Source organism: Bidens hawaiensis, unplaced genomic scaffold, assembly GCF_021521415.1.
Source record: "Bidens hawaiensis isolate Kalapana, Puna unplaced genomic scaffold, B.hawaiensis_p1.1 tig00016458_1, whole genome shotgun sequence".
NCBI classification, from domain to species: Eukaryota; Viridiplantae; Streptophyta; class Magnoliopsida; order Asterales; family Asteraceae; genus Bidens; species Bidens hawaiensis.
This window is the reverse complement of record NW_027492507.1, coordinates 117,082-132,690: the sequence shown is the minus strand read 5'-3', so window position 1 is coordinate 132,690 and position 15,609 is coordinate 117,082. Positions and strand designations below refer to the sequence as shown.

The 15,609-nt window shown below is 34.1% G+C and overlaps 2 protein-coding genes across 3 annotated transcripts; one reads left to right on the top strand and one right to left on the bottom strand.

Moving 5' to 3' along the window:
• Positions 1–535: 535 nt before the first annotated feature.
• LOC143551499 (OVARIAN TUMOR DOMAIN-containing deubiquitinating enzyme 4-like) lies at positions 536–3,584 on the top strand. Its single transcript, XM_077041915.1, has 6 exons — positions 536–626; positions 1,548–1,669; positions 2,052–2,092; positions 2,409–2,507; positions 2,658–2,818; positions 3,437–3,584. Exons 1-5 carry the CDS (start codon positions 578–580, stop codon positions 2,806–2,808), a joined length of 462 nt encoding a protein of 153 aa, XP_076898030.1. The 5' UTR covers positions 536–577; the 3' UTR covers positions 2,809–2,818; positions 3,437–3,584.
• Positions 3,585–6,843: 3,259 nt separating this feature from the next.
• On the bottom strand, positions 6,844–15,280 carry LOC143551474 (4-coumarate--CoA ligase-like 9). 2 transcript variants are annotated; one of them, XM_077041897.1, is made up of 8 exons: positions 14,959–15,280; positions 13,323–13,744; positions 12,386–12,718; positions 10,175–10,364; positions 9,008–9,153; positions 8,694–8,761; positions 8,243–8,345; positions 6,844–7,250 (listed from the first exon to the last, which is right to left on the bottom strand). In XM_077041897.1, the coding sequence occupies exons 1-8, from the start codon at positions 15,230–15,232 to the stop codon at positions 7,134–7,136; spliced, it is 1,653 nt and encodes a 550-aa protein (XP_076898012.1). In that variant the 5' UTR covers positions 15,233–15,280; the 3' UTR covers positions 6,844–7,133. The 2 variants fall into 2 exon arrangements, with proteins under 2 accessions (XP_076898012.1, XP_076898014.1); XM_077041899.1 differs by having other exon boundaries at positions 6,844–7,210.
• Positions 15,281–15,609: the final 329 nt, after the last annotated feature.

Genomic DNA, 15,609 nt, shown 5'->3' with positions numbered 1-15,609 from the left:
ACCATGATTGATGTATAATCTTTTGTTCCAAAAAGTGTGGTTCCGGGCACGCAAACCGGCCCACGTCACGGTGTATAATATTTTGGATACCTATTTATGGTTCGATTATGGTTATATATGTGTATAAATAATCCCCTTAACAAAAAATGTGTATAAGTAATTTAAGACCGTTCTTTGTGGGCGTCAAAGAAGAAGGCAAAGGGGCGGAAACCCCTTTGTGACACCGTTTGAGGGGTTTTCAGATGGGTAGCAAGGGTTGTGGCGGTGTGGCTAAGCCGAGCAACATAGGTGATGACATAGGTGATTTGTAGTGGGGCCCTTTCCAACTTTTCACTCATGTGAAACTTTGCATAATAATAATAATAATAATAATAATAATAATAATAATAATAATAGTTCCCCATATATATGAACCGTAGACGAGAGGAAGAAGATTCACCACGGAACACACACACACATCGAATTCGATTCTCCACTTTTAACATTCCAATCACTAATTCTTCATCTCTCTACAGGTAAAATTCTCCATTTCAATTTCAGTTTTCATCAATTAATTAAGCTTCAATTCCGTACGTTCATGTCAAAACCTAGAAAACTATCCTTCGCCGGTGATTTCCGCGTAATCAGTACGTTCCGTTCAATTATATTAATTATATATTGTTTGTTACGTGCATATATGAATGATTTCTGTTAGAATTTGTTTATATTCACGTGCGATTGATTACATATTGTTTGTTACGTACTTAGATGAACGGTTTCTGTTTGAATTTGCTTGTATTCATGTGCGATTGTTTACGTATTATTTGTTACGTGATTTATTATTGTTCGAGCTGCATATATTTCTGTTTCAATGTGTTTATATTCATGTGCGAGTTGTTTATTACGTGATTTATTATGTGCGAGTGATTACATATTGTTTGTTACGTGATTTATATCTCTTCGATTAGTGTATATGAACGATTTTGTTTGAGTTTTATTATATTCATGTCAAAACCTAGCTAATTATCGTTAGCTGTACGCTCTGTTCAATCTGATTGATTATATATTGTTTGTTGCGTGCATATATGAACGTTTTGTGTTTGAATATTATTATATTCATGTAAAATTTTAGAAAAATATCGTTCACTAGCATGTTCTGTTAAATCCGATCTGTGCGAGTGATTATGTATTGTTTGTTAGGTGATTTATACTTCTTCGAGCAGCATAGATGAACGGTTTATGCTTGAAATTTGTTATATTCATGTCAAAGCCTGGAAAATTATCGTTCGCAGGTGATTTATGTGTGATTAGTATGTTCTGTTCTATTCGACATGTGCGAGTGATTACGTATTGTTTGTTACGAGCATAGATGAACGATTTGTGTTTAAATTTGCTTATATTCACATGTCAAAACCTAGAGAGTTATCATTGGCTGGCAATTTATGTGTGATCTGTATGTACAGATCTATCTGATCTGTGCAAGTGATAGTGTATCATTTGCTACATGATTTATACTTCTTTGAGCAGCAGAGATGTATGATTTTTGTTTGAAATTGTTGCATGAACAGATATAACTGGAGACGGAAGATGCTTGTTTCGATCTGTTGTACACGGGGCCTGTTTGAGAGCAGGAAGGCCAGTTCCAACAGAGAATGTTACTAAGGAACTTGCTGATGATCTCAGAACCAAGGTATTAAGCACTCACAGGCTCACAGCTCTTTATTGTATTAATTTGTTGTAGCGATTAATGTGATAGTATGCCATCGTTTTCGATGTTTATGTGAATTGTAGTTTTGCAGGTGATTAGATTAAATTTTGTGCTTTTCAAAAAGTAATCGTTTTCGATGTTTAATCTGGTGATAAGTTTAGAACACTAGATATTTAACATCAAATTTGAGATTGAAATGAGTATAAATGATTCTCAGAATTAAAACTGTAGCTCTTAATCCATGTTAACCTTGTTTTTTTCCCATTTGACGGCTTCACTCTATATATATATTCATATGTGTTTTCGTAGTTTATATAATGATATATACAATCTTTGGATATTGATCAATGTTTTCATTTGATAGGTTGTGAAGGAGTTGATTAAGAGACGGTCTGAAACTGAATGGTAAGACAACTTTTTGGATAGAGATTAGTGTTTTCATCTGTTCAATTGTAAATTTGTAATGATTGGTTGAAAAGCATTGGTTGCGGCGCAGTTTGTTGCCCGTTTACCTGCCACCTCATTATGGCATGTTGATTAAAAAAAATCCTAACTTTATTACATATGTTTATAATCTCTTTCAGAAACTGCTTCTTTTGACTCAAAACAATTGCAGTTCAATATAAGTGTTTGATTACTAATCATATATTATTATATTCAAAACTTTTTTTGTTAAATGTGTATTAGTGGATACATAGGTAACTCTGTGATTGTTTTTCAGGTTTCTTGAAGGTAAGTTTGAGACTTATGTCTCACATATGCAACGGTCACATGTTTGGGGCGGCGAACCAGAGCTGCTTATGTCATCACATGTTCTCAAGTATGCATTCTAATTTATTTTTTCTGATGTGTCCCATAATGTCAAAACTCAAAACCTTATTGCACTTGAAAATTCCTATAAGCTGAATAAGATGCATGCTAAATCACAAGTAAAACAATTCTGATACGTTTGTTTGTAACTCGTTTACAGGGTGCCTATAACAGTTTATATGCGGGATAAAAGGACAAATTCGTTTAAAGTTATAGCGGAATATGGACAAGAATACGGGAAGGAGAACCCGGTCAGTGTTCTTTATCATGCTTATGGACACTATGACCTCTTAAAGAGTCCTCTAAGCTGAAGGTTACAAGGTATGCTGTTGCAATACTTTTGCTAGATGTTAACATGTTATCTGTTAAAACTATTATTTTCTCTTATTTTCAAGGGTATTTTCTTCATTCAACATGTTTTTTCGTTAAAGTTCGTATTAAATCAAACAGGATCCATAGGGCGACCCTAATGAAAACATATGAATATTTGGGTGGCCTCCGGTTCGTCATCCATTCTTTCGAAAATGTACATAAAAACCATAATATTACACCTATTATAGTTTGTTGTATGTTTTCGCCTTGTAAAGTTTATTTTTCTTTCTTGTATGTTGTTGGGCTTCTTGCGTCTTGTAAGTAGCCCATTTTCCTTCTTTAATATTATTAGCTTTTCAAAAAAAAAAGAGGTTGTTCGGGATTAATAACTAGGAATTATCTCGTTAACTGTTTTTCATTTCTTGAAAATTACAAAGTTCTTTTTATAAAATGTTTTCAAGTGATTACTTTCCATCGTTACACAAAAGACCGACTATTTTGATTCAAGACCATATGATTCAGTATTCGCTTATCATTTCCATCCGTTTATCGAAAATGTGATACATAAAAACACTTTATAAAACTATTTGGAATTTTGGATGATTGTTAATGTTTCAAGTTTTTCAGGTACACGATAACGCAAACGTTGCTTGAAAATCCAGATGAGCGGTTTGGAGTTCAGCAAAACATTTGACAAAAGGTATGTAACCATTTCTGGAAATCTGGCCTTTATGCATACTTAATTTTTGGCTGGATCATTCGCATTGAAGTTGTTGGTATATTTGTTATATTTCCCAATTATTTCAAATATGTATTTTTCTAATTATATACCTGTAATCCATGTATTTTGTGTCCCACCAGGATAGTAAGGTTTGGGATGGTTTAATTGTATAACATAATATTGTACATTATGTTATAGAGTATAACCCTACAATGGTTGTAACACCCCAACTCGGAGCAGGCTGACGTGTCACTATTACAGATATCATAGACCAAACAAAAACCATTTAAATGAAATGAAAAGAATCCCATGGCAACCAAAAGAGTTAAAAACACTGAAAGAAATTCTAAGTCAAATTTATTAAATGCTTAAATAAAAGAAAATTAAATCAAGTCCTTATTCTTGAGCTTCATTTTACTCTCATCACTGATCTCCCCGATTTCCCGAATTACCTGTTAGCAAATAAGACAGACACAAACAAGAAAATACGGCTGAGCCAAAAATTGCCCAGTAACGGAGAGAACAATAGTACAGGTAAAGGCATACATAAGACAAAACACATATTGAAATAAAACTGAAACTATTGCGGATATAAAACCACGTTTTAGACCGAACTATAATTAGATGCGAAACATAATCCGATACACGATCGGGACGTAATCTGAATATACTCAAATTTAACCAAATGCATATACACATATCAAAACGGACCAGAAATATAGCGAAACAAAATATAATTACTAATATACACGACGATGATGTTAAAATAAATAGGTCGTGTAATACGAAAGCACCCAGAGCCTAAACAGAGGGGTACACAGCTAGCTAGTCCATGCACCAAGGAGACGGTGTGGGTGGCGTGCACACATTGTTCCATCTCAAACAGAAGTCAGGAGTCAGGAGTCAGAAGTCGGAGCTAAAATCGATCTATACGCCTCTAAGTGGCCAAGGTACTACATGAGTACTTTCAGAGACGCCGTGAACTTTGATTACGCACTGTCACGATAAGTGCCATGTCAGGAGTCAGGAGTCAGGAGTCGGAGCTAAGATCGATCTATACGCCCCTAAGTGGCCCTAATACTTCAAAAGTACTAGTTAGAGACGCCGTGAACTTTAATTACGCACTGTCACGACAAGTGCCTTCCCGTTGACGCCCCAACGACAAGTCAGAAAATGCTCGGGTAACAGAGTACTAAAATAAAAACATATAACTAAAATATATTATATAAAATAACTGAACTCAAAATATAACCGACGCGTAACGAAAATCCGTGCTACAAAGTAACGGAATAGATTCAATACTATTAGTAAACGAGAACAAAAGCCGCACTACGAAGTAACGGAATATAATTAATACTATTAGAGAAAGAAACCAGAAACCGTACCTTAGTCAACAAGCAAAGCACGGGCAATAGAATCTAAGTGTGAGCACGTCTTACGATGACCTATGGTTGATTATAATTTGAATTAGATGTATTATTATAACTAATTTGGCGGATTCGTTGATTTTTCCGGGACGAACACTTTTCAAAATTCATGATTTATATAGAAATAATGCATTGTGGTATGTTCGTTTTAGTAATTACTCGAACACGTTTACGCCTCCATAATATAACTAGTTATATAATTTTAATTTAAAACCTCTACTTATAATTATAAAGGAAGTACGCGGAATAAACTAACCTGAACTTAGAATTATTATCTATTTATGTGTTTATTTACTTTTAATCATCAAGATTTTAACATTTTTAATTTATTATTAAAAATATCTAAGTTTTCTAAATTGATTTAAAGGTTATACGTGGTGGCTGTAGGAGCCATTCATACTAATTATTATGAGCCTCCGCTAACTTTTGCCAATCAAATAAATATAGTTGCAGGTAGTCTTTCAACAACCAACATAACAAAACGAATCACACAAAGGCTCTTGATTTCATTTCTCTTATATCATGCATGCATGAGTCATATTAAAATTTTCAGATACAGTTTATATTTAAAAGTGTCCATCGCCGAAACAAATCAACGATCATAGACGCCGTACTCAAACAAATTAATGGGGCATGCGAACTAGATGAGAGGGAGCCGACTATTACCTCTATTTAAGAACAAAGTTGGCAACGCACGGAAACGAGACGGTTCTTCGAACAGAACAAATAGAAGGTGAAACTCGAACTCGAACGGTCGATGCTTACGGAAAACTGAAACGAGGGGCGATGCACGACGTATGTCACCGAAACTAGGTGCGATCTAGCGAAGACGCTGGTGGCGTCTGACTTGTGGCGGTCGGTGGCACACGGTACATGACGGTTCGTCGACAAGTGGCGTAACTCAAGAACGCGTCTGGCTGGTAATAGTCGTCTCCGGCAGCAACCGTTAGCGGTGGTGGTGGTTTAATTCGGAAAAGAAACGAGGAGCGGCAGGGTGATCGATGGTGATATGAAGGGTTATTTAGGTTTCTGGATGAAGGGATTTGTTGTAGTATTTAAACGAGTTCTAAACCCTAAATTTCGGTTTATTTAAAATTTGAGCTTCAGATTATGAGTGTTAAGGATAAGATTGAGATCGAAGCTTCGTTTTTGGCGGAGAAGAATACTAAGCTTACTGGTTTCAAATTGGGTTTGAGACAAATTGGGTTTGAGAAAATGACAACTTTAGTCCTTTATCATATCTTTTTTTCTAATTTATTTTGATGTTTTTCAAAACACTCTAATTTTATTTATTTATTTAACCAAGATTTTCAAGTATATTATGCTAAACGTAAATTATTATTATTATTATTATTATTATTATTATTATCTTATATATTATACATATATATATTTATTCATTTGTTATCTAATACAAAAGTTTGGTTATTATAATGGTTTTATTGTATAACATAATATTGTACACTATGTTATATAGTATAACCCTACAATGTAGGTAGACAAAGGTGTGACAACGGCCATGGCTTTTGTTTAGAGTAAGTTAGTTTATTTGGTTATAAACCTTTAAAACATTTGAATATGTCACCCCTGATAATATCCGAGTTTATGTAGCTTTTGATAGGCACTGAATCTCTAACTTAGATATAAATAGTTTCAACTAACAAAACTGTCGAAAACCGGTTTGGATTGAGATTGCATGATCATACTAAAATATAGGCTAATTACATAGGTATTAATTATCTAGGTGTTATAAACTATTTTAGCTTATTTTAGAGCTAATTATAAATGTTATTAACTATACAAAATTGTGGATAAAAAATGGTTATTGAGCAATAAAATGATCATAATATTCAATATGTCATAATAATACCATGCTAAGAATACTCGAATAAAATAGAAACCCTACCATCAAGATGTCCCTTGAGAACCTGTTCATCCTCGTGTAACGTATAACTATGCTTATAGCATAGCTTAAAAGTTAAAACGAAAAAGTCGAAAATAAACTATAAGCATGTACCAAATACATGGAACGGAATGAAACTACATGGTTTGATCAATAAAAATAGGCATGATTACCAACAACATAAGCTTGACTCTATATACTCATTTACCAATAACTATCAGGAATGATACCTATATCCGGTTTTCATTCTCATACCCGTCAACCGAACACCAGTTAAAGCCTAGAATTGACAGCCATCTTGATCAACTCCTTCCTCAATACCTTTCCAGGTGCATTTTTTGGAATTGAATCTATGAAACAAACCCTTCTTAGTTTCTTGTATGGTGCTACCTAGTTCAATTGTTCTACTGATATTAGTTTAGCAGTTAAACTAGATAATGTGACACATTAAAGTGTTAGCTTCATGATCGTTAACCAAGTTCGATTGTAGAGTTTCGGTCAAAGGTGCATTCATCAGAAAGTATGTTTAGCGTCTATTATGCGTTTATTAATAGGTTAGGAACTCATAATGTAAAGACTAAAGATTGTAAATTAGACCAGGGTTGTGGCGTTCATATAAACGACGTGTCTTTTCATCATCTAAGTATATATATCCGGTGATCACAAATGTAAACAATGAGACGTTATATTAATCAATAACATTCGTATGTTACGGTTTCGTCCCATCTTGTTCATAATTTATAATTTCATAATTCTTGATGCCTGTTTGTCTGCCACGTTATTGTAATCGGTTTTGAATTTATCGAAGAATGGCTTTAAATTTTAAAAAAAAAATCTTGATTAAATGATTATTTAATCAACAAATTCACTATTCTACCAAAGTCATCCAAATTCTTTTCTAACTATAAAACTGGTCAATTTTCTATTCTGTTTCATATTTGTAAAACTTTTCTATAAATATATATGAATCTTGATTACAATGTATTTATTCTCTTTTAAGTGTAATGAGGCGATAATTTTGATGAAAAAGTCACCAAAAAATAATCGCGTTTCATAATTGTTACATATATATGCTATTTTAAACAATTATAAATAGTTTAACTAATAGTGGACCAAAGGGCATGTAGCCTAGCGGTATCTAAGGTTGTATTGGAATTGTGTCTGTTGCATATAATTGAGAGTTCAAGTCATATGGCGGATAAAAGTATAAATTTAGTAGTAGAATTAGAGTGTACGTGTTTATTAACCGCTAAAAGAAGGTTAAGAAAAAATATGAGTGATTTTATTAGGACAACAATACAGAAACTTGATTGATATTTCATGATTTTATCCCATTAATTCAAAACAAAATTTAATAAAGTATTAAAATTTAAAAATCCTACCTGTTTAGCCACAAAATCTTTCACTTGTGTTTCATTAATGGTGCTTCCTCTTCTTTTAACCACAAACCCCATGGGTACTTGCCCTGCTGCCTCATCTTGATACCTGCAAAGTTACACATACCATTATATATTTGTTACTAAAAATATATATATATATATATATATATATATATATATATTTGTAGACATTAAGATTAAGGAGTGAAATGCAAGGCCGGCTATGAGGTAGAGCCGGGTAGTCGATCGACCCCGACCCGACATCTTGATAGGCTCAATTTTTGTTTTTTATCTTAAATTATATATATTTATTTTGAAAAAAAAATATGTATTTTTAATGTTTAAACCCAAATACAAGTACTCAACTATTTTAAGGCCCACATTCTTTTTTGCTTTTTGACCCAAAATTTTATCACGATTCTCGGAGACGATCCTGGTGAAATGAAATGCTTACGGAATAACAGCCGCTTCAGTAATGTCGGGGGGTGAATACAGAATTTGTTCCAATTCAACTGGCGGTACCTGCATTCACATAACCCCGTCAATATCTTGCTAATGCGTGGGACCAAGTAAAATATAGCTTAAAATGTGGTGACATTCAAAGGCTTAAGATATGAAGTAGTTTGAATTCGAGCCTAGTACTTCAATTGTATATTTTTTTTCATATTTGTATCGTTTTACGCCGAAAGTTGATTTGGTTATTCAATAGTAAGAATTTTTTCTTGTACATTTCATATAAAGATTTATGTACATGACAGGAAAACATACCTGATAACCTTTATATTTGATCAACTCTTTTAACCGGTCCACAACAGATAAGAATCCTTCATTGTCGAAGAAACAAAGATCCCCGGTTCTTAACCATCCATCCGAGTTCACCATTGTATTCACACCTTGTTTATCATCAACATACCCTGATCACTCAAATTGAAACCAACTTTTAAGTTCCAGAATGTTTAATCCAAAATAATAGACATATCAAGAGTTCATATTACTTTATAACTGTTAGATTTCAATGGTTAGATACTGGTTTGGTTTGGTAATAATAATAAGGTATATTGATTTTTATTAATCACAACTATCGTATATTGGTCGTTGTCGGTATCAATTAACGAATTGGCTGCTAATGGTCCCAACTTTTAACGTGCTTGTTCCCAACAGTCCGTGACTAAAAGAAACCTAACGTTGTTAGTTGCAGGTAGCCGGAAAAACGTTTTTGGCCGTAAAAGTCACATTTTTTTCCGGAAAACGCCACCTGAACACCGTCACCACTACCAACCACCACCACTTGAGCATCACCAACCGATTCCGATAATGGTTCTAGGATTCTAGCGACCTAAAAAAATGGGGCTTTTACTATAAAAAAGTTTCTAAAGGTCCGATACAGTGTTACAAAGATGTTTGAGACGATAATGTTGTGTTATCCGGAAAATAATGTGACCTTTCCGGCCAAAAACGTTTTTCCGGCAACTTGCAACTAACGGCTTTAGGAATCTGTTAGTCACGAACGTTGAGAACAAATACGTTAAAAGTTGGAACCGTTATGAGTCAATTCGTTAGTTGAGACCGACAGCGAGCCAACGACCAAAAGATAATAGTTGGGATTAATAAAAACCAGTATACCTAATAAGATATTGAGATAGAGTTGGTCAATTTAGATTGAAGTTTACCAAAAAGTTGTACTTTTGCTATTAAAATGAGTTAACTAAAGAAACAAACAAGGCTAACGTATTTCAAAGGCATTCAATTAGTATGTGTACGCATTTGTTTATAAAAGTTTTTGTAAAAGAAACAATGAAGGGCCGGTCTTTGGTCTAGTGGTATAACAGGTTTTGCCTTTCCACAAATCTCGCCAATTTCAGTATATATATTGACATTAATAAAAAAAAGTCGAACAATTTGATATAATTATATACACTTTCTCATATCTTTTACCTTTCATAATGGATGGACCTCTAACCCATAGTTCACCATGGTTCATTGGAGGCAAACTAACCCCGGTGTTGGGATCAACTATCTTTGCTTCACAATGAGCTATGAGCCGGCCAACCGAGCCTACTATTGTGCTCTCATATGGACTTGTAGCTCGCGATATTGCACCTGTGGTTTCGGTCAATCCGTATGTCTAATGAACATCAAGTAAAACCATAAAGCAGTCACATTAGACATTAGTTCACTTGTGAATGCTTGAGGATTACATATTCACTTGTGACGATTTATTGCTAATTGTAGATAAATTAGTAGACATTCTCGCACATTGCGGCTGAGTTTACATCGATCGAAAATTATTGCCAGGTCGATTCATTCATGTCCGATTGATAACTTCTAATCACCCCTAACTACTATTGCCAAATTGCCATAGTTAACAACTTAACAACATTCTAAACGTAGCGTAGAGGCCAGAGGGGACTTCAATTCTTAATTCACAATAATGAGTAATGACTCACTATAAAACATTAATATTCCCTTTATTTTTACTTGATATTAAAAAAGTTAGTATGGAGAGGTGTGTTTATTTCATAACAAATAAATAATATGACGAAAACTGTCTATATAGCTTGTATATACTGTTTTAAATGTGATACATAAGATAATTAAATAACTCTCTCATTTTTCCTTTAAGCAACTTTTATTAATTTCTATTAACTATATATGAGAAAAATATGAGTATCACAAGTTTCAATAAATAAGTCAATGTAAAATGGGAGGACATGACCAGTGGTGTAGCTAGAAAAATTTTCCTATGGATTCGAAAATTTTCGATGGACGGATGGTTGATTGTCTGTCACTTAAGTTTGGGTTTTCTACGGGTTTGGTGTCGAAATTTCTACGGATGCAATGTCAAAATACAAGAATATGTAACGCTAAAAAGAAATTTGTACGGGTTTGGCCGAACCCGTTCCCCAAAAATTGTCTACGCCCCTGGACATGACAAGTGACCTTAACGGGATACTAACAACTTGTTAGTAACAAGTTTGTGAGGCTCTCAATCGGATTAGCGGTCAATTCGATTTGGATGTGTACTATGTGACGTTGAAATATTATGCTAGCAATAAGAGATAAAGAGGGTGTTTGGGATTGTTTATTTTCACCAACTTATAGCTTATTAAGTTTTTAAAAAGGAATAAGGTGTTTGGGATTGCTTTTGATATGAGAGAGAAAATTTAATAATAAATTACACTTTTATAACTTATTAAGTTATTGTAAAGTTATAAGGAGTTTTTATAAGAAATCCTAAACACCACGAGTATTAGCAAGCTTCCAAAAGATCGAGGAACATAAACCCAAACTCAAAAGTCTTTGGACGCACAATTACTTTATTTATTTTTTATAGTTCTCGATCAATGTAAAGCACGCATCGCTATCATTTTGGTGCACCATGACTCTATTCATTTATATGGTTATTGATCGATGTAAAACACGTGTACGTTGAAATTCTTTAAGACACATATAACTATATTTATTTAGTATTCTGTTTCAGATGTTATATCGAGTGTCAATATGACAATATCGTGCCGAAACCTTAACGAACAAATACTGACAAAAACTTAATTTCAACCGCATCATGTGAGAAAACTTAACTAGTTAATATTAGTTATTTATTATGAGAAAAGATGCAATACGCTAATGCCTTAACGTAAAATAGGTAAGCAAATCCATTTTTTCATGAAATCGATCCATGAAATCACATCCAAACATCTCAGAATCGTCAATACATATCCAATTAATCATTGGTTCACCGAAAAAAAAACATTTTTGGATGGTTAATCGATCAATTTTTCACATTTTTTCACGAAAACTGTTTTTGAGCGTTTTAGGTTTTTGTGAGCTTTTTAGGTTTTTGTAAGCGTTTTCTGAGCGTTTTAGGTTTTTGCCTTTGTTTTTTGTTTTGTACGTCTGTCGTAACTATCGTACGTTAAGGCATTAGCGTACAATAACTGCACCCATTTATAATTTATTAACTAGTATTAATATTTGTTACTTATTTGCTTTTGGTTTCGATATAATCAATACTTATCTGATTTCTAGATGATCATTTAAAAGTTGATTACTTACTATTTTTAAAAAGAAAAACATTTGCTAAATATAGTAATATAATACAAAGTAAGATATCATGCGAAGTAAGATACCATGCAAAGCACCAACCTGCACCAACGCCACATCCGGAAACCGTCGCATAAACTTCCTAATAACCGCCACCGTCACCGTCGCACCGCCACTAAACACTGTCTCCAACGACCGCCACCAGCTTCCACTCACCACCTCCTCATTACTCCCATCCACCAATGCCACCACCACCGGCGGCGCCACCGCCAAATAACACACACTAAACGCCTCAACTGACCTCACCACCAGCCTTAAATCATACCTAGCAATCGACACCAAACTCTCTCCACTCGCCACTGTCCGTATACACAGCGTGAATCCGTACACGTGAAAATACGGCACCGTGCATAAACACAACGTCGGAGAATAGGCCTGTAAATGAACCAAACGTTCGATGAACTGTTCGTGAACTGGAAAATTCGTTTATTTAATCAATGAACGAACATGAACAAAAAATTTTGTGTTCGTTAACTTTATTCTTGCATTTATGTTAGTGAAAGTTTGTCTATTTATGTTTGTTTATATCTGTTTATTTATTGTTCATTTATATAGAAGAAAGTTATTGTACAAATTAAATTAACGTGCTAAATGTGATAATCAATGAGTGTAATTATATTTATAAGTAGTGTAATTATGTAATTATACTATTATGTAATTGCATTACTCTATAATTACACTATGTTTCATTTATGTATTAATAGAAGATAAGTAAATATAATCTATGTGAGTCATTTACTTAAAAGTTTTATATTTGTTCATTTGTGTTTATTTAATTGTGCTCATTTACGTTTATTTATGCTTGTTCGTTTAGATTTTAAACAAGCGTACATAAACAAAAACGAATATGTTCATTTTTTAAATAAATGAACATGAACACCATATATTTATTTGATTAAGTGTTTATGTTCGTTTAAAATTAAATGAACGAACAGGAACATGCCTTTGTTTGTGTTCGTTCGGTTATTTACACGCATACCTGAGAAGACCTAGGTTTCCTTCCGGTAATCGCTCCGGCCACAGATGACATCAGATTCCGATGCGTTAGCTTCACTCCCTTAGTGTTTCCCGTAGTACCCGACGAGTACAAAATCGCTGCGGTTTCCGACGGTAACACGTTCACGCTGACGTCATCGCGTTCCGGTTGTAACGTCATCATCGATTCGAACTCGCCGGAGCCGATTACGACTACCGGAATGTTAAATCCGGTTTCCGATACCTTCCAAACGGCGTCCGCGGCGGCGAAAATTACCGTCGGTTTACATATCTGGATTTGGCGCGAAATCTCGTTAACCGAACCGGCGGGATTCGCCGGAGACACGACGACACCGATCGAAAACAGTGATAGATACAAAATCGGAACGTATGAACAGTTATGAGAGATAATGAAAGCGGATGTACCTACATTTCATGTATTTCATGCTTCATATAATCACTTTCCATATACCTACATAGAGACAGGATCAAATACATTTTATCCTTAACATGAAAACGGTGAGAACCAATTTGTTGCTATGATTAGGTTTATTTTTATAGGTGTTTGCTGCTATTTTTTGTTCGTATTTGCTAATTTTCGATTATGAGACGTTATAAGTATTTGCTTATTTATATTTTGTTGTTATTATTAGATGTTTTCTTTTGTTGTTATATGTATTTGCTGGTATATGCTGTTATTATTTTGTTCTTGATTTTGATTCTTTTGTTGTAGTTTTTATGTTCTTTTCTTTGTTATTATAAGTCATTGTTTATGTAGATTGGTATTGTAGTTGGCATTGTTTCTTACGTTCACATTTTTAAATAAATTGGCATTATTTCCTACGTACTCATGTTAAGATCAAAATGTACATGAACCTTCCCCTACCTTCATATATTCAAAAGGCTTAGGATCCTCATACACCAGTACGGATCCTCACACACTACTTTTTGCCTATACGAATTGTATAGAATTATACGTGCCGTATAACACCTGACTTGTGTCAATTTGTGCCGGTCATTGTTTCTAATGTCTCGTATAACCCTATACGGGTCGTATATACAATTTTTAATATTTTTTAGACACTTTTATAATGAGTTTTGTTATCCTTATTAGAGAGAGTTTAACACATTACCTTACCAGGTTATATTTACATAAATACTTGAAGATGAGTAAAATATTGAAAATGTTGAATAATATAATAGGATAATTTGAATTTAATTTACCTAACTTACTTGGCTAAGTAATTTGTAGTTGTACCCCAAGAATCTTCGTTTAAGATTATATTATGACGTTTTTTCTGTAAAAGTTTTCTATATGGTCGCATAGCTGTATACAACCCGTACAGGTTTTATGGTGTACCAGGTGCTGTACGATCAATTAAATACCTATACTGTCTTATAAGCTGCAAAAAACTGTTTTCTTTAGTCCCATTCGTATTGTCATTAATACGTAGCTTATACGAGCCATATAGACCAGTCAGCATGGGAGTGATGTATGAAAATTACATCTCATACCGTAAAACATCGATGCTGACGTCATGATAATCGATTCGAACCACAACGATAGATACAAAATCGGAACGTGTATATAAGCAGTTACGAGAGATAATATAATAATATAATGAAATTAGCTGACGTACCTTTAACGAGAGACAACGGCGGTTGACGGAGTGACGTGGCGAGGTTCCGTACGAAGAGCTTGACGTCGGAGTAGTTGATTCTACGGCCGGTGGCGGCGTCGATTAACACTGCGGTTGCGGTTGTGTTTGTGGTGGTGGTGGTGAGTATGGAGAAGATGAAGTCAGTTACTGATGAGTAATGAGTTGATTGTGAAGGTAGACGTATTAATGGTGGTTTGAGGTTGTGGAACGTAACGGTTTCTGAACAGAAACCGTTACGTGTATTAATCGCCATTATCGTTTGAATGTTTGATGATAATTTGTGGTGTTATTATTATTAATATTATTAGTGATGATGATGACGTTATAAGTTTGGAAATATTATTAGAGGCGTGTTGGCCACAAAAATATGTGCATGTATAAGTTTGGAAATTTTAATCGATGTATATACGAAGGATTTGAACACATGTGTTGAATATGATGGGTGAATCTTAGGGTGGATAAAACTGAAATTGCATTAACTTTAACGTTATTTTATTAATCTCATGAAAATAACGTTAAAAATGTCGGAAGGTTAATCAGGCATCATGTGGTGGCGTTAAAAGCCAAAAAATAAGGGTATATGCACCAATCGGCGGTGTCCCGATGATTGAGTGTTATGTGTCTTATGTC